This window comes from Pan paniscus, chromosome 11, assembly GCF_029289425.2.
Source record: "Pan paniscus chromosome 11, NHGRI_mPanPan1-v2.0_pri, whole genome shotgun sequence".
In the NCBI taxonomy this organism is placed as follows: Eukaryota; Metazoa; Chordata; class Mammalia; order Primates; family Hominidae; genus Pan; species Pan paniscus.
This window is the reverse complement of record NC_073260.2, coordinates 4934811-4956629: the sequence shown is the minus strand read 5'-3', so window position 1 is coordinate 4956629 and position 21819 is coordinate 4934811. Positions and strand designations below refer to the sequence as shown.

Below are 21819 nucleotides of genomic sequence, written 5' to 3'. Positions count from 1 at the left end.
TTTGGGGGCCGTATTCGGCGTCCTGCATGGGCCCAGCGTGTGGGGCAGGGCCTGGTCTGGGCTGTGTTTGGTCAGTACACTGGCTTCTGGGACTGAATGTCCTGCTCTTCTTCCTCCCCTGCAGCCGAACGACCCTGTCACCAACATTTGCCAAGCAGCCGACAAGCAGCTTTTCACCCTGGTGGAGTGGGCCAAGCGGATCCCACACTTCTCAGAGCTGCCCCTGGACGACCAGGTCATCCTGCTGCGGGCAGGTGAGTGGCGAGGCCTAGGTGGGGATGGGGATGCCATGCAGATGGGACACGTACCAGGACACTCCCCCCTCCCGGGATACTCCCCACTCCCGGGACACTCCCCCGTCCTGGGACACTCCCCACTCCCAGGACCCACTCCTACCTCCCGGGACACTCCCCTCTCCTGGGACACACTCCTACCTCCCGGGACACTCCCCCTTCCCGGAACACACTCCCCCCTCCCTGGATGCTCCCATCTCCCAGGACGCTCCCCTCTCCCAGGACGCTCCCGACTCCTGGAACACACTTCTACCTCCCGGGACACTCCCCACTCCTGGGACACACTTCCCCCTCCTGGGACACACTTCCCCCTCCAGGGACAGACTTCCCCCTCCTGGGACATACTCCCCACTCCTGGGATGCTCCCATCTCCCAGGACGCTCCCCGCTCCCAGGACACACTCCTACTTCCTGGGATGCTCCCCTTTCCCGGGACACTCCCCACTCCTGGGACACTACCCCCTCCCGGGACACACTCCCCGCTACCGGGACACTCCCCCCTCCCGGGACACTCCCCCGTCCTGTGACATTCCACTCTCCCTGGACGCTCCCCTCTCCCCAGACACTCCCCACTCCCGGGACACACTCCCTGCTACCGGGACACTCCCCCCTCCCAGGACACTCCCCCCTCCTGGGACAGTCCCCACTCCCGGGACACCCCCCCCTCCCGGGACACTCCCCCCTCCCGGGACGCTCCCCACTCCCGGGATGCTCCCCACTCCCCGGACACTCCCCACTCCCGAGACACTCCCCCGTCCTGGGACCTCCTATGTACTCTATGGGACTGTTGGGGGAAGGGCCTGGGGCCTCAGTTTCCCTCCATCCCTCATAAGGAGGTGTACCATGCGGGGTCTCTCAGTGGCCTTCAGAGAGGTAATGGGTTGTCGGTGGAGGTTTGGGGGCTCTGGAGAGGGAGGCTGGGTGTGTTCAAGGGGCTGCCCAGGAGAGCCACGTGCTCTCTGCCCTTCTCCTCCCACTCCAAGGCTGCAGCTCTCTTTCCATGCGGTAATGGTGATGCACAGAGCCACTGCACAGAAATGCCTGCTCCACGCGCATCACACTCCCCGTGATGCCATGCGGCGGCCAGGACGGTGGCTGGGAGCTCAGCTTTGGGGTTTTGGGGTCAGGTTGGCAGTGGAAGCCTGGATGGGGCAGGCCCCCCACAAAGCTGGTCCCCCACCTGGAAAGGGGGTGTGAGGGGTGTGCTGACTGGGGGTGGTTCTTGCTGAGTCAGCCGGGGTAGCTGTGAGGCCAGGCTGTTAGTGGAGTTTCCTGCTGGTGAAGCAACACGTTGGGTGCCCAGGTCTGCCCTCACTGTCCGACGATGGTGCTGGTCACTGTCCCATGTCCCCTTGGGCCCAAGAAGCCAAGCTCCCTTAGGGCCGGGTGTCCCAGCTGCCTAGAGGCCCGCTACTGCACTGTGGGCTCCGCCGCCTCAGCCCGACTGGGGAGCCTCAGCCCATACAAGGCGGCTCCTAAGTGGCAAGTGGAGAAGACACAGCCAGAGACGGGCTCCCTGTGAAGCAGGGAATGTTCTGGAAGTTGCTTGGGTCAGGGCTGTGACCACACAGGCTGTGTGTATAGGGCCTGGCGCTGTTGCCACCCTCCTGGAAGGACTCTTTTGGCCATCCTGGGCCCCGCCGGAGGAGCCAGGATAATCTCCCATCTCAAAGTCCTTGACTTAATCCCGCTGGCCTCGTGTCTGGTGGGTCCTTGCCCCTCTGGGCCTGAGGCATGTGGCCGTCTGCCGTTGCGGGCTCAGACTTCTTTCAGGGTGTGGTGAGTATTCCGCCTGCCAAGGGAACCCTGCCCTTGTTTGCAGGGGCTCCCCCAGAACCCTCGGTTCAGAGCCCCTGGCTTTGCCAGCTGCAGGCCTGCCTGACCCCAGTGGTCCTTGGAGAGATAGCCAAGGCTTTTGCTGTGAGAGGACGGTGCTCCCACCCCACCCCAACCCACCAGACCGATCCAGAGAACAGCTGGCCGCACGCAGCTCTTTTCCTGGGGATCCCAGATGGTTGTGCGCTGGGGGCCTGGCGGAGGTCCGAGTCGGGTTGGATGGCTGTGTCCGTCGCCATGTTTGTGTGGTACCTGGCCCTGCGGTCCCATGTTCTGGCAGCTTCTGGCTCCAGCCTCAGCCTGTGTGGGGTGTTTGTGGTGGAGTGCGGTGGTGAGGGCCTGCGTGGGGTGGTCGTGGCGGAGTGCGGTGCTGAGGGCCTGCGTGGGGTGGTCGTGGCGGAGTGCGGTGCTGAGGGCCTGCGTGGGGTGGTCGTGGCGGAGTGCGGTGCTGAGGGCCTGCGTGGGGTGGTCGTGGTGGAGTGCGGTGCTGAGGGCCTGCGTGGGGTGGTCGTGGTGGAGTGCGGTGCTGAGGGCCTGCGTGGGGTGGTCGTGGCGGAGTGCAGTGCTGAGGTTAGAGGGTTTCTGTGGCTGTCCCTCTTAGGTGGGCACCTGCCTGTGGTCTCCCTGCAGCTGTCAGGTGGGGGCTCCCCCCGCAAGGCCCTTCCCTTAGCCCAGAGCCCTGGTGCCATGAGTCCCCAGGCCCTTCTAGGATGCCTGGAAAGCCATCCCGTGGCATCTCTGCGAGGGTGGCCTCTGCTCCTGCCCAGCGGCTCTTTCCGGGAGATCTCTGCGGCTGCATGTCTCTGAGTGGGACCCCCAGCCTGACCTCCCCCTGGGCCCCCACTGAGGTCCTTGCTGACCTGTCTCCAGTGGGCCCTGCTCATGCATGCTGCTGGCTTCGAGGGCCGCATGGTGAGGTCTGAAGCTGCATTTCCGGCATGAGTCCCAGCCCCACTGCCCACGAGCGGCTGACCTTGGCTGAGTCACTTACTCTCTGTGCCTCAGTGTCCTTGTGTGTTCTGTCTGCCGGGGCCAGCAGCTCACCCATCAGGTGGTCTCCCCAAGCCCCAGTAAGGTCCACTGAAGCACACGTCCAATTCAGATGTGGAACACTGGAGTTTGAAGCCTGCACTGGCCAGGTGGCTGGAGAGGACCTGGGTTAACTCCAAGGATACACTGTGCCTGGCTGGTGTTGGCTGAAGGACTCTGTCCCCCTCCAGGGGGCTCAGGTCAGGATCCATGGCTGTAGCCTGACTGGGGACCAGGGGTGATCCTGCTGGGTTTTCTTCTGGCAGGAGGCAGTGGCAGAGGTGAGGCCCCGCCCAGCCCCGGCAGGTGCGGGGGCCACTGAGTGCTCCCCCATTATGTCCCTGTGCTAGGCCCTCCCACTGTGTTCCCAGTGCTGGTGGGGGAGGTCACTTCCGCTGGGCGACAGCAACGATGCGAATGGGTGCCCAGACCTGCGATTCCCACCATCGTGAGAGCCATTGGCCATGCAGGTTCAAGGCCCAAGGTCTCTGCTCACCCCGGGGAGTGTCCACCTGTGGCTCGCGGTGACACTGAGTGGGGGTGCAGTGGCCACAGCCCTGCAGGGGCCCAGAAACTGGTGGAGGATTCCAGCCAGGCTGTGGGAGGTTGATGTCACACGTGTCTGCTCCTGTGGGGTAGGGCCCCTTCCTTGGGGTGGGCTGCTGCCCCACCCATCCAGGAGGCCTTCAGAAATAAAGCTTAAAATGAAGAGTTTTGGCCTGTTCCATGGAAGCTCTGGGTCACACCCTGACCCTTGTGTTTGTCAGATGAGTAAACTGAGACAGGGCCGGGTCGCTCACAGCTTTCAGGTTTCTCCGTCCAACCTCCTTCCCTCCTGCCCCCTTCATCCCAGGCTGTTGTGTTCCAAGGCCGCGTTAGCTGCTCCAGCGGGGTCGTCTGAGGGCCTGGGTTGCACAGGCACCTCCTGCGTGGCGGCGGGGTGGGGGGAATGGAAGTGGGCGGGCCTTGCTGGGCTGGGAGGGAGGGAGGGAGGGGCCAGGCTTAGGTAGCAGGCCCGAGGTCCCCCTGTGGGGACAGCACACCACTTTACTCCCCTGGTCTTGTTAATCCTGCCCACATCTCCGGCCCCAGAACACAGGGTAAGCCAGGCTGGGCTCTTGTCACTGCCGCCCTGGGACGGGATCCCCATCACAAGCCCCATGGGGACAGCAGCCGTGACTCTGGGGGGGCCCTGCCCTGCCTCGTGAGTGTGGACTCATTTAACTCTCCAGACCACCAGGAGTCGGTGTTATTACTGTCCCTTGTGCTGCGGAAGTGGTGGCTCAGAGGTGAGACAGGAACGTGGCTGAGCCAGGTTGGAGCCCGAGGCCCCGGCTTCCCCACCTGACCCTTGACTCTGTGCTGTTCCTTCCGGAAGCGCTGTCCAGGGGTCCTGCAACCCCAGCAGAGGCCCTGAGCGTTTGGGCAGGGCCACGAGGGATCTGGAGGAGTAAGTTCCTTGGGAAGGGCCAGCCTCTTGAGTTGGAGGACATAGTGACCAAGGGAGCAGCCCCAGGGAAGACTCTTTGTCCTGCGCTTGGAGCCTGGAGTAAGACCTGGTATCCCCTGCATCACTGAGGTCCTCCTTCTGAAAGGCCAGCGCACCCTGAGCCGTTTAAAGCTGTGTCCGTGCCGGGCCCCCCACATCACAGGGCCAGGAGCCCTCCTTCCTGCAGTGATGGAGCACTTAGGAAGGTGAAGACACCCCAAAGGTTACTGTAAAGTGGGTTCCTCTCCCATTTTTCTCTTACATCCGAGAAGGAGGAGGGCAGCTTACAAAGGTGTGTGGGGCAGGAGAGGAGAAATAACCGAGTGAGGACATCGGGGTGGAGGGACGGGGGACAGGGGAGCTGAGATGCAGCCGGCGTGCCGGAGGGTGCAGAGAGAGACTCCGCACTGTTCTGTCCGTGTGTCTGGGGTCCTGACCTGTATCCCGTGCTGAGGGCCGCACCTCGGCTCAGCAGCGCCTTCTGACCCCAGCCGTGCACCAGGCCCCTCTGCTGGGCACACCAGAGTTTCAGAGGCGAGTCTACCCTGGTGCCTGCTGGGTGGCCTCAGGGGCTCTCGGGGCAGTGGGAGGGGAGGTGGCCACCGCTCAGGTAAACCCCCAGGCCTGCAGGATGTGAGGGAGAGAGGCAGGCCCGAGAGGCCAGGAGTGGCCAGGGATGGTGGGTTTGGGGCCAGTTGTGCCCCAGCCCAGATCTTGTCCTCGGCCCCCTGGGTCCCTGCCCTTGGCCACAGGAAGTCTGTCCACACTGGGCCTGGTGTGGGAAGGGAGGGAGAGCCCTTTCCTGGGAGAGCATTTGCTCTCACTGGATGTCAGACCCAGTGCCTCTCAGCCTGGGAAAACCTGACGGGCTGAGCCGTAGGAGGGGCAGGAGTGGGAATGGGCCCGGGGCTCCTGTCCAAGTCTCTGTGTGATTTGGGGCAAACCCTTCCCCTCCCTGGGCCACAGATTACCCACATGTCAGATTGAGGGGGGCTCTTCTAGATTAGACTTCTCCCAAATGTGATGCTACAGATGTTTCATTGGGCAAAAACAAAAAAAAAAAAAAAAGAGGGTTCTGTGGTCAAAGAAAATCTGGCTGGGCAGTGTGGAAGCTGTTTTCGCGGCTGGCTCGGCTGAGCTCTGGGACGCCACTGCATGCTGCGGCCTTGGTTGTGTTTCCTAAACCCCCGCCCCAGGGGACCCCACTCTTCTTACTCCCCATCGCAACGGGCTGCCTGCTGCCACCTGGCAGGGAGAGGGGATGCGTGACAGGCGGGGAGGTGCCAGTCCCGCGTCTGTGACGGTATTTCCAGCCCTGGCTTTTCCATCAGACCACCCGTGGTGCCGTCTGCATGCTCCCACGGTGATGGGGCACAGACCCCACCGTTCCTCCCTCATTTTGGTTGCACAGCCTGGGGCCAGTTGGGTGCCATCCCTGCCTGGTCTGTCAGCACACCTGGGCGGGGCGGCCTCGGGGGTGGGAACTCCCTCCTGGGGCCCTGGGATTACTCAGTTGTGAAATGGGGAGAATGGGGACAGTGACACCTGCCCCCGGGGTCCCCATGACAGGGTGGGTATGTGCTGGGAGGGTGTGGAGGGCCGAGCCGGAGCTGGCACGGTGGTCCCCACCAACTTCTTGCTGATCACTTACTGCCTCATGCCTCAGTTTCCCCCTCTGTAAAACAAGGTTAATGCCAGTTTTCCAGGATTACAGTTGGGATTAAGTGGGAAATTAATGACAGTGTCGGCCATAGAGGCTGGAGCCTCTAGAGTGCTCGGGGAGTGTGGAAGGTGCTGAAGGTGACTGTGTGACTGCAGGTGACTCCACGTCACCCTGTCTATAAGAGCTGTTAAAACAGCAGTGCGTGTGTGCACGAGGGTCCCTGACTGTGTGACTGCAGGTGATTCCACGTCACCCGGTCTCCAGGAGCCCTTAAAACAGCAGTGCGTGTGCATGCGAGGGTCCCTGTTTCTTCCTCCCCGATGCCTGCTCTGCTTCATCTGCACTGGAACCTCCTGTTGAGGGGCTGCTGTTACCTAACTGTCCCCCAGGGAACCCCCTGATGTTGAGGGGCTGCTGTTACCTAACTGTCTGCCCCCCAGGGAACCCCCACTATGTTGAGAGGCTGCTGTTACCTAACTGTCTGCCAGGGAACCCCCTGATGTTGAGGGGCTGCTGTTACCTAACCACCCACCCCAGGGAACCCCCACTATGTTGAGGGGCTGCTGTTACCTAACCACCTGCCCCCCAGGGAACCCCCACTATGTTGAGGGGCTGCTGTTACCTAACCACCCACCCCAGGGAACCCCCACTATGTTGAGGGGCTGCTGTTACCTAACCACCTGCCCCCCAGGGAACCCCCGCTATCTTGAGGGGCTGCTGTTTTCTAACCTTCCCCCCTGGGAACCCCCCTGAAAGAGGCTGCGGCTCTCACGCACCTGCCTTCAGTTGGATAACCTGCTGTTTGGTGGCATTCCACGAAGGGCACACAGATCCCCGAGAGTTTACTCCTGGGACCCTGCTGGCAGCAGTGGTTCTGGGGCCACCCTGGGAACATCCCTGGGTGCTCTCCCGCGTGCTCCGTGGCAGGAGTGTCCTGCACACGCGGGAGGAAGCTTCTGGGGCACATGAGTTTGTGAGCTCCTGGGTTCCACAAAGCTCAAGGGACTTTGTGTGGGACTTCTCAGGGCCTTTCGTGTGCCGGTGTGTACTGTAGAAGGGGCATTGTCAGGAACCTCTTTTCTGTGGAACACTTCATGGGATTGGGGTTCCAGAGCCTGTCAGGATGGGTCTGTGACATGCTGCCTCTGTAGGGTCCCACCAGGGGCTGGGGAAGGGGCGAGCCCCGTGGGGCCTGGAGACAGCTGAGTGACCGTGTGCCTCCTCCCCAGGCTGGAATGAGCTGCTCATCGCCTCCTTCTCCCACCGCTCCATCGCCGTGAAGGACGGGATCCTCCTGGCCACCGGGCTGCACGTCCACCGGAACAGCGCCCACAGCGCAGGGGTGGGCGCCATCTTTGACAGGTGGGGGTGGTCCCGGGAGGGGCGAGGGCGCTTCGGTCACCTCCGCCACCAGGCCAGCTGAGTTCAGTCGCCTTGGCCCCCGTGCACGTCCTGCCTAGTATTATTTCAGTGCATGAAGGGTGCACACATGGAAAAAGAGAAAAGCATGAGGAGGAGGCTCAGAGCCCTGTGCCAGCCCTGCCTCTGGGGCATCTGTAACCACAGGGAGCACTTGGCCTATCTCCCTCCATCTCTTCTTTTTTCACGATCCCATGTATTTATCCGTGGGAAGGAAAGCTTTGTTTCTTTTTAAAGTGATTATACCGTAGATGCAGTTTTGTAAAAGTGTCAATTCCAGTTGGCATGTCGCAGGCTGTTTGAGGCTGGCACAGTAATGCCGTGGCAGCCCGGGGCGTGGTGCGGCCTAATGCCTGTCCCCGTGCGGGCAGGGGTGTCGGGACCGCAGTGCTTCACACCTCCCAGTGGAGCAAAGGGCTGCACCTCAGCCGCTTCTCAGGGGACACACTGGAGGAGCAGCACTGGCTGGAGGGCCCACCCTCGTCCGGGCCTGGGTGGTCCGTGTCCGTTCATGTTGCCCTCCTGGAGTGCTGGCCAACTCCGCTCTGCCAGGCGAGGTGGACAGTAGCTTCCTTGTCGCTGTCTCTGCACAGCCTTTTTATTTATTTATTTACTTATTTATTTTTTTGAGTTGGAGTCTCGCTCTGTTGCCCAGGCTAGATTGCAGTGGTGCAATCTTGGCTCACTGCAACCTCCGCCTCCCAGGTTCATACCATTCTCCTGCCTCAGCCTCCCGAGTAGCTGGAACTACAGGCGCCCGCCACCACGCCCGGCTATTTTTTTGTATTTTTAGTAGAGATGGGGTTTCACCGTGTTAGCCAGGATGGTCTCGATCTCCTGACCTCGTGATCCGCCCGCCTCGGCCTTCCAAAGTGCTGGGATTACAGGTGTGAGCCACCGTGCCCGGCCTCTCTGCACAGTCTTTCTCCACGAGTCTAGAGAGCCACACACACCAGACTGGGCCTTCTGGGGACCGGATGTCAGCTTCAGCTGGAGCAGGAAGGCTGGGGAGGGGCACTGCAGGGTCCCTTGGGCAGGGGTCTGCAACACAGGAGCCGTGGGTGGGGAGGAGCAGGCCACCTGGAGAAGGTGGCCCCTGAACACGAGAGCCCTAACGTTAGAGGTGAGTAGAGGCCATGCACCGGCACTTACAGGGGGATTAATGCCCCAGCAGCAATGCCCCAGGGGGTGGTTCAGGTCCCAGAGTCCCAAGGGTGATCCTGGAACTTGACCTCCATGGGATGTGCCAAGTGCAAAAGGGTTTGTGGCCGCAGATGGTGGGCAAACGGTAGTTCAAACAGTGTCCTTGAGGGTCTTTGCTGCAGGACTTGTCAGGGCCTTTAAGAAGTTAGTGTACAGGAGGGTCCCCACGGGGGCTGCAGGGTGCAGTGTGCAGTGTGTATTGCCCACAGAAGCTTCTTTAGAAGAGTACTGGGGATATGGCTTTGGGAAGCGAAGCCCCAGCCACTTGCCCAGCTGACAGATCCTTTGTCTGGCTGGTAGAGAGATGGCGATGACAGAGGTTTCAGGGTTACATTCTCTGGGGTCCCACAGCAGTGACTACAGAGGCCCCGGCATTTCCTCGCCTTTTCTGCGAGTGGAATGCAAAGTCTGCCCTCAGTGGCCCAGGCCTTTTCCATGCCCGCTGCCCCATCCCTCTGCAGCTGTGTGCTCCTGCCTCAGAGCAGACATCGGGGGTCCCTCCCAGCTCCTGTTCTGTCCCACCCTGTTCTCCAGCCTCCTTCAGATCTTCTTCCAGGAATCAACCAGGGCACTCCCCATTCTGCAGACCCTCAGGGCCGCCCTTGGCCCACAGGGGAGAGCCCAGGCTCCTTAGGCAACCATCCCCACCTGGTTACCTCCTTTCCCCCGCTGTGGCCCACCCTTACTTCCTGGACACAGCAGTTGAGCTTTGGGGTTGGTGGGCAGGCTGCTGAGGCTAGGGGGCCCAGTACACTGCAGAGGCCGGTGTGATTCAGAGTCCAGCTGCAGGGCTGGGGCAGCTGAGTCTGAATCCAAGAACGCCCCCAGCGTCTCCACGGAGGGAGCTGGCGGGCTTTCCCCGTGTTGAGGCTGGTGGATTTTTTTTCTCTGGTGACAAGAAGTAGACATGCCTCCCTCTGGCAGCCCCCACCCAGGGACACCAGGCCCTGGGGACAGGTATCTTCCTGGACTGAAGGGAGCGGCTGGGGCTGTGGCACGGGAAGGGGCTTTGCCTCAGGTGGTGCTGGGTCCACAGCTGAGGAGGGACAGTGGTGTGTGTCACTGGGTTCGGGAGGGGTGGGCTCTGTGCCCTCTGTGCAGCTCCGGCTCACCTCAGTTTAGCTGTCACGAGGCCCCTCCTTAGCACCTAGGTTCCCAGAATAAAGCCCCACAGGCAGACCCTAGAGGGAGAGGAGAGGAGCCCACCCTCCGGGCAGGGCCAGGCAGGCCTGGCAGGGGCGGCACCTGGGCCCGGGTTCCAGCCCACTCCCTCTCGGGGTGTCTGGGAGTCCTTGCCTTGGCTTGGCCCATCTCAGCGGCCCTCGGGCCACGCCGGGCTCTCCAGAGGCCTTGGGTATCTGGGGTGTGGCCCTGGTGAGGGCTGCGACCTAACTGGGATGGGGTGTCTGCCCTCCTCCTCTGCAGGGTGCTGACGGAGCTTGTGTCCAAGATGCGGGACATGCAGATGGACAAGACGGAGCTGGGCTGCCTGCGCGCCATCGTCCTCTTTAACCCTGGTATGGCCTTCCTGCCTTGAGGCTCCTGGCCCCGTTCTCTGGTGGGGCAGAGGTGCCTGGGCCTCCTCCTGGCTGTACTTCTTGCCTCTGGCTACGTGTGGGGCCAACTCCCACCCTCCTTGAGCTCAGTGTGCTCCCCTCCCAGTGAAAGTGTGGCCATGCTGCCTTCTGCTCACCTTGAGGGCCAGCCAAGGGGGCATGGTCCCTGGGCACAGGTGGACCCAGCAAGGCAGTTGTCATGAGGGGCTTGGTGGTGCCGTCTGGGCTCCGCGGTTCACAGCGTTCACCATTGTGCGTCGGAATCCAGACTCCGAAAGTGGCCAGCTGTGGTTGTGAACTTCCGGTGCTGAAGTTCAGGAGTCCCAAGCCCTGCAGGCTGGGGATGGGTCAGGCCTGCCGGGTGTTCCAGAGGGGACCAACCTCATCCCCAAGCCTCGGGTCCAGGGTGTTTCTGGGGCTGGGCCCCTGTGGTTGAGGAGAGCAGGGCTTGGGGCTGTGGGGCTGGGGCTGGGCACAGACCTCCTGGCCGACAGTGCGGCCCTTCTCCAGCCTCTGGGTTCTCGGCTTGAAAAGCCTCCTAGGTGCTACTCCTTCGCCCAACAAGTGCTGACACGTGCCTGTTTGCTCGGCGCCCTGCTGGCATGGGAGGGCCCCTTCAAGCTGCTGGATAGGGCTTGCCTGCCTAGAGCTTGGGGTTTAGAGGGTCACGCCCACCAGCAGGCACCCCCGGCACGTGAGGGCAGGAGCACGGTTGGTCGAGGGTGCGGGCCACTTCCTCCGGGAGCTGCAAGTTAGGGGCCAGGGGAGTGGGAGGCACGGAGGTGGGGTGGGCTGGTGGAGGCAGCCCAGGCAGGGCCTTGAAAGTCTTGCTAAGTTTGGGTTTTTTCTTGGGGCCACAGGGAGCCAAGTCCTGAGGGGTTCCAGCCGGGAGGGAGCTATGCGTTTCTGTGTCTGGAAACTCAGCTCATTGCGTGATAGGGGCGGGTGGCTGGGGTGTGGAGGGAGAGGTTTGAGGCTGCCGCGGGGAGCTCACTTGGGCTATGGTGGAGGGGGTGGAGCCCTCTCGGCTCCTGGCCCTGACCTTGGAGGGAGTGGAGCCCTCTCGGCTCCTGGCCCTGACCTTCTGACCTTGCCCTTTGTCAGACCTGGCTCTGAGGGACCGGGCCGGGATGGAGATGGGCATCTTCTTGTGGGGAGAGCTTGTTTCCAGGGACATTTTATCACCCAGGCTGTGCATCCGGGCCGTAATCCTGCCAGCTCGGAGGCTGAGTCATGCCACGGCCCGGCCCGGCCCGAGGAATCCCCATTCAGGTCCTGTGTGGTCTGGTTGCTAGAGCTGGGGCACCAGCGGAACCTGGGCACCGGCTTGCAGGGAGGGTGAGATTGTCTGGCACAAGCAGGGTCCAGGCACAGGCTTGCAGGGAAAGCGAAGAGACCAGGGCACAGGCATGCAGGGAGGGCGAGGAGACTGGCTGGAGCGGAGGCAGCTGGGGGAGCCAGGTACGTTGCCAAGGAGCCCAGGACACGGGCCAAGGTGGCATTCACAGGGGGTCCCTGGGCCTTGGGGGCCAAGGTGGCATTCACAGGGGGTCCCTGGGCCTTGGAGGTTTTGGTGGCTGCAATCTTAGCCTCTCTGTCCACTCTAGGCTCTTGAGCCCGGGTCCTGAGCTCAGTACTCCGCAAGCACACCGAGGATGGGTTTCCGCAGGGTCTGGGTGCTCCTGGGGGCAGCAGCGGTAGCTCCCATCCATGTTATGGGGCTGGGACCCAAGGGCAGCAGCAGCATCCATTGTCTCTCCCAGTTCCCGGGGCGGCTGGAAGGAAGGCAGCAGATCCCTGACACTTTATCGATGGGGAAACCGAGTCTCTGGAGGTCAAATAGTTGACCCAAGGTCACGTGGCTGGCAAGTGGCAGAGCCGAGCCTGGACCCAGAGCAGCCTGGCCTGGCCGTGGGTTCCACAGTCGTCCCCCTGCCACCAGGCTCTGGGGGAGCGGGCGGAGGCGTGTCCAGTGGCATCCCTCCACCACCTGCTCTGCCCATGGTGGGGCAGCCTGGGAGACCCCACAGAGGTCTGGGTCCTGGGGGCAGGTGCCCGAGACACACCCCAGCTGAGGGTTCTGACCTGTGGCCTCTTCCTTTCAGACTCCAAGGGGCTCTCGAACCCGGCCGAGGTGGAGGCGCTGAGGGAGAAGGTCTATGCGTCCTTGGAGGCCTACTGCAAGCACAAGTACCCAGAGCAGCCGGGAAGGTGGGTCCCGCCCCGTCCCACACACACCCCAGACCCAGGCTCTTGTCTCCAGAGCCCCCACCCCCTGCAAGGCCATTTTACGTGAATGAGAAGGTGGCACCCTCCCCAGGCCCAGCCCATGCCAGCAGGTCCTGAGCAGGCAGCAGGAGGTCTTCCAGGCCAGTGGGCTGTGGCGGGCACACCCCACAGGCCCACGCCGTATCACCACCGGAAGGATTACCTTGCACCTGGCGCATAGTAGGTGCTTCTCTTTGTTCAGTAGATAGATGAAGGCTGTGCTTCACCCCCTACTGCGCTCCCCTGCCAAGCAGAACCACCAGAGGCCAGGCGACACCAGCACATAGTAGGTACTTCACAAGCATGTGTAGAATGGATGGCCAGATGCCCACACATACTAAACACTCTCTACAAGTGTGTACAGAATAGGCGGCCACGGCCTGAGCGCAGAGCTCATGTTTCTCCCCTGCCCGGCTGTGGGCCCTGGAAGGGCTGGGGTTCTCTCGTTTCTGAGTCCACAGTGCTGGGTGCACAGTAGGTGTCCAGGAAGAGAAACGTTTGTGGATCCCTGCCTGGGATTCAAAGTCAGCGCTCCAGATTCTGCCTCTTCTCTCTAAAGGGGCATCTCCTGGCCTCTTGATCCTCAGACTGTGGTGGGGGGGGGGTCGGGGGAGGTGGGGCCCAGCAGACCTCATAGGACACCCAGGCCCTCCCGCCACCAGCACATACACAGTTAACCGTGTCCCCGCTGCCTGCCCAGCCCTCATCTGGCTCGGTTTAAAGTGAAACTTCCCGGAGGACGAGGACAGGAGGGGGTGGCAGGCAGCTTGTTTTTCCTGGCTTTCTGCCCTGGCCCATCTCGCCAGCTCAGCAGAAAACAGCTTGTTCTCTGGCCCAACTCCAGCCTCTGCGCTGTTTTTGCCTTTAAAACAAGGCCTGTGAGGCAGCCAACCACAGAGCTTTTCCCTGAAAGAAAGACTTCGTTAATAATTAATGAGGTCCTGCAGCCCCTGGAGGGGCCGTGTGGAGAGACTCAGGCCGTGCACAGGGGCCCTGGGCAGACACGGCCAGCCGGAAGGGACACCTGGTCCCGTCCCCATAGCACCCTGTCCTCAGCGGCAGCTGCTGCCGTCATGCCTGGCCCTGCCATCCCTCTTCCCAGAGCCCCAGACTTCCCCCCTCCCTCCTGCCCCCGCACTGGTCCCTGCCCCAGGAAACTCCCCAGGGGTGGGCCAGGCCCTGAGCACCAACCTGTGCTCCCTCCCTCCCCGGCCAGCCTTCTCTGACCATGCTGTGCCCAATGCCAGCAGAGCTATTTCTGAGGAAGGGGTGGCCCTGGTCTGGGGCCCACAGCCCTGCACAAGGTGCCGTGGGAGGCACTCATGGGGTGCTGATGCTTTATGGAAAGGGTCTTGCCCCAGTACACAGCTCCCAAGTCAGGCCTGGCTCCACCTGCAGTGGGGGTGCAGCCTGACTCCCCCTCCCCCGCCTGATGCCCTTTGACTTCTTGGTTGCCCACCATGTGCCGGGCCTGTTCCCTGCGACTCACCAGTGTGCTCAGCAGCCCTTTCCCTTACAAGCCCCGCAGTCTCTTGCTGTGATGGCTGCTGCAGCCAGATGCATTACTGATACTCACACCCGCTCCCGGCTGTCATGGCCCACATTTTTTCATTTTTTAAGAGACAGTCTGGCTGTGTCGCCCAGGCTGGACTGCAGTGCTGCGATCGTAGCTCACTGCAGCCTCAACCTCCTGGGCTCAAGCTGTCCTACCTGCAGGCATGCACCACCACGCCTTGCTACTGTTTTTCTCTTTTTCTTTTGTAGAGACAGGGTCTCACTGTGTTGCCCAGGCTGGTCTCGAACTCCTGGCCTCAAGCCATCCTCCCACCTCGGCCTCTCAAAGTGCTGAGATTACAAGTGTGAGCCATCATGCCCAACTGCCTGCAATTTTTAACTTCTTCACAAAGAGCTATTCAGTCTGCCCTAGCCAGCTGCTGTCTGGCCCCTGGCCCTTCATCTCCGTCCTCAGACCCAGGGATCTCCCTTCACTCTCTCCTGGCTCTGGGTTGCCACTGGCTCTGGGTTGCCACTGCCTCTGTTTCCTTCTAGCCTCCCCTCCTTCCTTCTGGAGGCTTGGCACAGACAGATTCAGGGCTACAGACCAGCCTCAGAGGGGTTGGGGTATCAGACACAGCCCCATCCCCAGGGAGGCCTCCAGTGCCAGGGCAGAACTGCCCATGCCCCTTGCCCAGCCCTCACCAGACCCGTTCCCTGCAGGTTCGCCAAGCTCTTGCTCCGCCTCCCGGCTCTGCGCTCCATCGGGCTCAAATGCCTGGAACATCTCTTCTTCTTCAAGCTCATCGGGGACACACCCATTGACACCTTCCTCATGGAGATGCTGGAGGCGCCGCACCAAATGACTTAGGCCTGCGGGCCCATCCTTTGTGCCCACCCGTTCTGGCCACCCTGCCTGGACGCCAGCTGTTCTTCTCAGCCTGAGCCCTGTCCCTGCCCTTCTCTGCCTGGCCTGTTTGGACTTTGGGGCACAGCCTGTCACTGCTCTGCCTAAGAGATGTGTTGTCACCCTCCTTATTTCTGTTACTACTTGTCTGTGGCCCAGGGCAGTGGCTTTCCTGAGGCAGCAGCCTTCGTGGCAAGAACTAGCGTGAGCCCAGCCAGGCGCGTCCCCACCGGGCTCTCAGGACACCCTGCCACACCCCACGGGGCTTGGGTGACTACAGAGTCTTCAGGCCCCAGCCCTGGAGCTGCAGGAGTTGGGAACGGGGCTTTTGTTTCCGTTGCTGTTTATCGATGCTGGTTTTCAGAATTCCTGTGTGGCCCTCCTGTCTGGAGTGACATCTTCATCTGCTCTGAATACTAGTGCCCAGCCAGCCCGTGACAGCTTCCCCCTAATCAGGAGGGGACAGCTGGGGGCGCAAGCTGGTGTGTCATCAGCAAAGACCTCAGCCGCCTCGGGGATGAGAGGGGACTCGTGGGGCAAGCAGGCTGCCCTGTGCTCTGAGTGAGGGGGAAAGTAGCCCCTTTTTCCAAAGATAACTCACAGTTTTGCCCTCGAGCCAATGAGAACATGAGCTGCCTTCTGTGCAAGGTTTCGGGGCCACCTCCAGGCTGCAGGGGCGGGTCACTCACCCCCCTCAGTTTTCTCTCTGCCTTGGTGTTCTGGTTTCAGACTCCCGACTCCCCGTTCAGACCAGAGTGCCCCGGCCCCTCCCCAGCCTGAGTCTTCTCCTTGCTCTGCGGGGTGGGCTGAGGCTTGTCCTTGGTTCCTGCAGGGCTGGCCCTGGCTCGGGCAGGGTGGGGCGTCACCACCTCACTGGCCTTGCTGGAGGCACAGGGCTCTGCGGACCTGCAGCCATCTGTGAGGCCCGCGGGGATGGGAGGGGAGGAGGGTGGCCTGTTGGTTTCCCTCAGAGGGGACAGGCGGCCTGGAGAGAGAGGGGCTCAGGAACTGGGAGCCTCGTGGGTGGGGCAGATGCTCCGCGGCCTGGAGTGGCTCTGCGGGGGCATTGGTGGGACCCCTGCTCAGGCCTTCTCTCTGGCTGCCAGTTGTGTCTAAAAGACTCTTGGAATCTGAGAACCCGGAGTTGCAGCGCCCTCGGGCCTGGGCCACACGCAGGCCCTGGTGGGACCACCCAGCCTGGTATTGTCCACGGACAGCGTTGTTCACCCAGAGCCTTACTTGGGAGTCTCACGGAACGCCTGCTCTGGTTGAAGGTGGGGGTGGCGGGGCTTGCCCGGCGCTCCTCCCGCAGGCTCTGTCCCCGGGCTCCGGTGGTGCGGGGCCCTCTCAGGTTGAACTCGCCTCTTTTGCACTGGAAGGCCCTCCCTTTGGCCTGAGTACTTTTCCTGTTCACGCCTCAGTCCCGTGGACCCAGCCTTTGTCAGTGGCAGGTGCCTGAACAGAGGGTGGATGGGGGGGTACAGGAGGGGGTCTTGTCTTCCCAGCCGCAGTCTAGGAATGATGTGGGGGAGTGGGCGCCTTCTCCATAGTCTTTCCCCACCTGAAGCAGGGGCTTCCTCAGTGGCGAGGGGAGCTGCCTACAGGTTGGACCGGGAGGCAGTGGCTTGGAGAGGCAGCTTTCCAGCCTTGGTGGGGAAGAAAGTGTCCATTCTTTGCCTTCCTGGAGCTCTCAGCCAGAGCTGAGCTTAGGCACCCGAGTGGAGCCTGCAGCTGAGTCTGTGCCCGAGACAGGCTGTCAGAGATTCCAGAAGCCTCTCCTTCCTGCCCCGCTCCACCCCTGCCTTTCAGCCTTGTGGATCCCTAGAGGTGGCCCCCTGCCTGATCCACCGTCCTGAGGCAGAGTGTTGAGCCTCACACCTGTACCAAGTCCCCGGCCAGCTGGGCCCCTCCCAGGCACTGCCAGGAAGCCCCAGCTGCCCCTGGGGGGTGTGGTGGAAATGGCAGGAGGGTGCAGGTACTCTTGGGTCCCCAGCGGTGGGAGTGCGAAAGACCCAACGCCAACACCTGGTGCCTTCTGCAGCCAGCGCCTGCCCATCCGTGCCCGGACCCTTGGGAATGCCCGTGGCTCCAGAGGAAAAAGCCCAGGGACGGGGCCTCCGTTATGGGGGGTCGGCTGCTTCTTGGGAACTTTGTCGTTTCCGGCGCTGGCTGGCTGGCTGGCTGTAAAGCACTGAAGCCCCCTGGGCCGCCAACCCCTGAAAGCAGAACCTGGCCTCCCTGGCCACAGCAGCCTTACCCACCGCTCCATGTGTCCCGGGCACTTCCTGCAGCCTTCCCGTCCCTTTCTCATCGGCCTTGTAGTTGTACAGTGCTGTTGGTTTGAAAAGGTGATGTGGGGAGTGCGGCTCATCACTGAGTAGAGAGGTAGAATTTCTATTTAACCAGAACTGTAGTAGTATTACCAATCCAGTTCAATTAAGGTGATTTTTTGTAATTATTATTATTTTGGTGGGACAATCTTTAATTTTCTAAAGATAGCACTAACATCAGCTCATTAGCCACCTGTGCCTGTCCCCGCCTTGGCCCGGCTGGATGAAGCGGCTTCCCCGCAGGGCCCCCCCTTCCCAGTGGCTGCTTCCTGGGGACCCAGGGCACCCCGGCACCTTCAGGCACGCTCCTCAGCTGGTCACCTCCCAGCTTTGCCGTTCAGATGGGGCTCCTGAGGCTCAGGAGTGAAGATGCCACAGAGCCGGGCTCTCCTAGGCTGCGTCGGGCGTGCTTGGAAGCTGGCCTGCCAGGACCTTCCACCCTGGGGCCTGTGTCAGCCGCCGGCCCTCCACACCCTGGAATCACACGGCCTCTGGGAAGGACAGCCCTGACCTTCGGTTTTCCGAGCATGGTGTTTCCCAAGAATTCTGGGCTGGCGGCCTGGTGGCAGTGCTGGAGATGACCCCGAGCCCCTCCCCGTGGGGCACCCGGGAGGGCCCTGCCGGAATGTGCAGCCTGTGGGTAGTCGGCTGGTGTCCCTGTCGTGGAGCTGGGGTGCGTGATCTGGTGCTCGTCCACGCAGGTGTGTGGTGTAAACATGTATGTGCTGTACAGAGAGACGCGTGTGGAGAGAGCCGCACACCAGCGCCACGCAGGAGAGGCGGAGCGGTTACCAGTGTTTTGTGTTTATTTTTAATCAAGACGTTTCCCCTGTTTTCCTATAAATTTGCTTCGTGTAAGCAAGTACATAAGGACCCTCCTTTGGTGAAATCCGGGTTCGAATGAATATCTCAAGGCAGGAGATGCATCTATTTTAAGATGCTTTGGAGCAGACAGCTTTAGCCGTTCCCAATCCTTAGCAATGCCTTAGCTGGGACGCATAGCTAATACTTTAGAGAGGATGACAGATCCATAAAGAGAGTAAAGATAAGAGAAAATGTCTAAAGCATCTGGAAAGGTAAAAAAAAAAAAATCTATTTTTGTACAAATGTAATTTTATCCCTCATGTATACTTGGATATGGCGGGGGGAGGGCTGGGACTGTTTCGTTTCTGCTTCTAGAGATTGAGGTGAAAGCTTCGTCCGAGAAACGCCAGGACAGACGATGGCAGAGGAGAGGGCTCCTGTGACGGCGGCGAGGCTTGGGAGGAAACCGCCGCAATGGGGGTGTCTTCCCTCGGGGCAGGAGGGTGGGCCTGAGGCTTTCAAGGGTTTTCTTCCCCTTTCGAGTAATTTTTAAAGCCTTGCTCTGTTGTGTCCTGTTGCTGGCTCTGGCCTTCCTGTGACTGACTGTGAAGTGGCTTCTCCGTATGATTGTCTCTGAAACATCGTGGCCGCAGGTGCCAGGGTTTGATGGACAGTAGCATTAGAATTGTGGAAAAGGAACACGCAAAGGGAGAAGTGTGAGAGGAGAAACAAAATATGAGCGTTTAAAATACATCGCCATTCAGTTCGTTTGTTCCGTGTGGGGACTTTTTTGTTTGGAGCGGGAGGGCCCGCGATCAGCCCCCACCAGCCCGCCCTCCTCTCCACCCTACCTGCCGGTCCTGTGCGGCGAGGCTGGCATCCTCTGTGGGCCATACTCTTGAGAGTTCTCTCCCTGTCCACTGGGCTCTGCTGCTCCTCCAAGGGGCAGGGGGCTGGGGCCTCCACGAGGGCGCCTCTCAGCAGCCGTGGGCACTGGGCCTGTGGGTGCCTGCGGAGCACAAGTGTTCCCACCTGTCCCTCCCCAGGCTGCCTAAGCATCCACGCCTCTGCAGCCACGCTGGCCCAGGTGGGCAGGAGGTGCACCCAGAGGGCCAAGGAACACACGATGTCACCCAGCTTCCCCAATAACAACAAGTTAATGATGCCCCATCTGCACTGTCTGCTGTGATAAACGCCCTCTGTCTCCATGCTGTCTGGGGCTGGGCTGCTCCCGGCCTGAAGTTTGGTCTTGGTGCCCGGAGCCCTGTCATGCACCTGTGTCCAGCCAGGCACCCTCCCCGAGAGGCACCAGACACACTGAAGATGGGGAGTGGGGCTCTGAAGGTCCAGGTCCTGCCCTGTGGTGGTGGGCAGAGGACAGTGTGGCCTGTGCCCAGAGCTAGGGTGGCTCCCAGGTGAGACTTAAAATGAAACGGCCTGCCACCTGAAAGGCAGGGGCTTCCTGATGGCACTCCCCTCATGAGCACACACGCATTAACACACGTGCATACTCAAACACAGGCACGGACACACTCACATGGACCCTCGCATCCATTCATACGCATGCACACACCACGTGCTCACACAGATGCTTTGGTATGCACACCCATGCAGAACTCCCATGCACACACCCATACATGCTCCCATGCACACACACCCATACAGGCTCAGTTGCACACCCATACACGCTTTCATATGCACATACATCCATATTCCCATGCACACACACCCATACACACTCCCATGCACACACACCCATACATGCTCCCGTGCACACACACACTCATGAACATACACACTTGCACTCAGCCCTGGAAGGATCAACAGAACAGTGGGGGTCTTGGGTGCGGGGCTGAGCCAGCCTCCCTTGGTGGAGTCAGGACCCCACACCAACATTCTCCCTCTTCCTGGGAACGGCGGCTGTGCGGCTGTGCTCTGAAACTCTGGGCCACTCCCTGGGCCCCCAACCATGGCTGAATGGTGGGTGCCACAGGAGTCTCGACTCACTTTGCCATCTTAGGAGTCCCCCTGGGTCCCAGCTGCACATCCAAAGGATCCTCCCTGGGCTTCACACCCTCCCCTGCCAGGGCCTCGGCTCTGCCCATCGAGACCAACCTGGGCTTCTCCAGAGGGGTCCAAGTGTGAATGGACCCCGAGGGAGGGCGGAGTCCTTGAAGTGGCCACCCGCTTCCTCTGTGTTGGCACAGCCCTCTGCCGACCTGGCTTGCTGAGTCTGGCCCACCCATGTTCTCTGCATATAATCTTGCACACATGAAGCACGTGGGCCCCTTCCGTGGTCTGGAAAAGGGGTCAGCCCTGGGGCTTCGGGAGCTGGGATGTGGCCTCCCTGCTGAGAGGCCTCCCATCCTGCTGCACATGTGCGCACATGTCTGAGTGCTGCTGTGTGAGACACCAGCGGTTGGAAGCTGGCTCTGTGCCCTGGTGGCCCCCTGGACTCTGGGCACAGCCTCCACGGACACCCGTCCTTGGGGTGAGAGTGAGCCCTCGGAGTTCTCAGGCCAGAGCGCAGGGACAAAAGGGGAAAGCTGAGGTCTGTGGTTGCAGGACATGGACCCCTCGGGGCTCTGGGAGAAGCCCAGGAAGGGGAAGCTTCTCATAGGTTCCCAGGGCCTTGGTGCTTGTTTTAATAATGGGGCAGGGTGTTAATATGGGACTTCTTGGGGTGAGCGTGGGGGGAGTTTGGTGCCCCTCCAGGGACACGAACACCACCCCGTGCTCCCACCAGCCAGGCAGAAACTGCAGGCTGCTGGCTGGCGTGGCATCGCAGGACAACCCAGCTTTGGGCCTCCCTTCGGCATTTGGTTGCCACGGTGACTCCTGCCCAGGGCAGTCCCTCTGGACCAGAGATGCTGGGCTTGATAAGTTCTTCACCATCACTCTCAGGCAACGACAGCAAGCCAGTGTGGGCTGGAGGTTTGTGAACTGAGAGGCAAGGGAGGGGGCAGGGGCTCAGGCACCTGCGGTGGGGGCAGGGACACATGGCTCCTGGATGGGCACCGCTGAGCTCCCTGTGCTTCTGTCCCTGCCATCAGCCAGCAGACAGCGTGATGGGAGGAAGGGCACACGTGGGGAATGGGGCGCATCCTGAGAGCACATCCTGAGAGAACGGGGCAGCCCCTGCACTTTGTGCAGGCAGTGCACACTCAGGGCGGAGGAGGGGTCATCGCTGTGCCCAAGGACAGCTGCACCTGGGCGACCAGAGGAGGCCAGGGAAGTCTCAGGGGCCTCAGGAGGAAGGGGCTGGGGCGTGGAGACATTGGGAAGGGCCACATAGAGCCTGCAGCCCAGTCCCCTGGATTCTCAGATGGGCACAGCCGCCCCCTGGCAGGGACTCAGACAGCATCCGGGCGGGCAGGCCATTGAGTCTGGCATTTTCTACCTGCCTTTCTGCAGTGAGCCCCCTCTGCAAAGATGCCCGGAGGGAGCCCGCAGCCCCTGCAGAGCTGTGTCCCCACACTTCGCAGAGGCCCTGTGAGGAAGGAGTTTGCCCAAAGGGAGGCCAAGGCAG

The 21819-nt window shown here is 61.3% G+C and overlaps 1 protein-coding gene and 1 pseudogene across 3 annotated transcripts in view; both read left to right on the top strand.

Annotated features, from left to right (window-relative positions):
- RXRA (retinoid X receptor alpha) overlaps positions 1–19060 on the top strand; it is a 115085-nt gene extending 96025 nt beyond the window's left edge. For all 3 annotated transcript variants that reach the window (XM_034929440.3, XM_003822450.7, XM_034929439.3), the window contains 5 exons: positions 125–254; positions 7539–7671; positions 10357–10448; positions 12593–12698; positions 14973–19060. In XM_034929440.3, coding sequence (XP_034785331.1) covers positions 125–254; positions 7539–7671; positions 10357–10448; positions 12593–12698; positions 14973–15120 — 609 coding nt within the window. In that variant the 3' untranslated portion in view covers positions 15121–19060. The remainder of the gene's footprint in view (positions 1–124; positions 255–7538; positions 7672–10356; positions 10449–12592; positions 12699–14972) is intronic.
- LOC129398724 (uncharacterized) lies at positions 15784–19060 on the top strand (annotated as a pseudogene).
- Positions 19061–21819: the final 2759 nt, after the last annotated feature.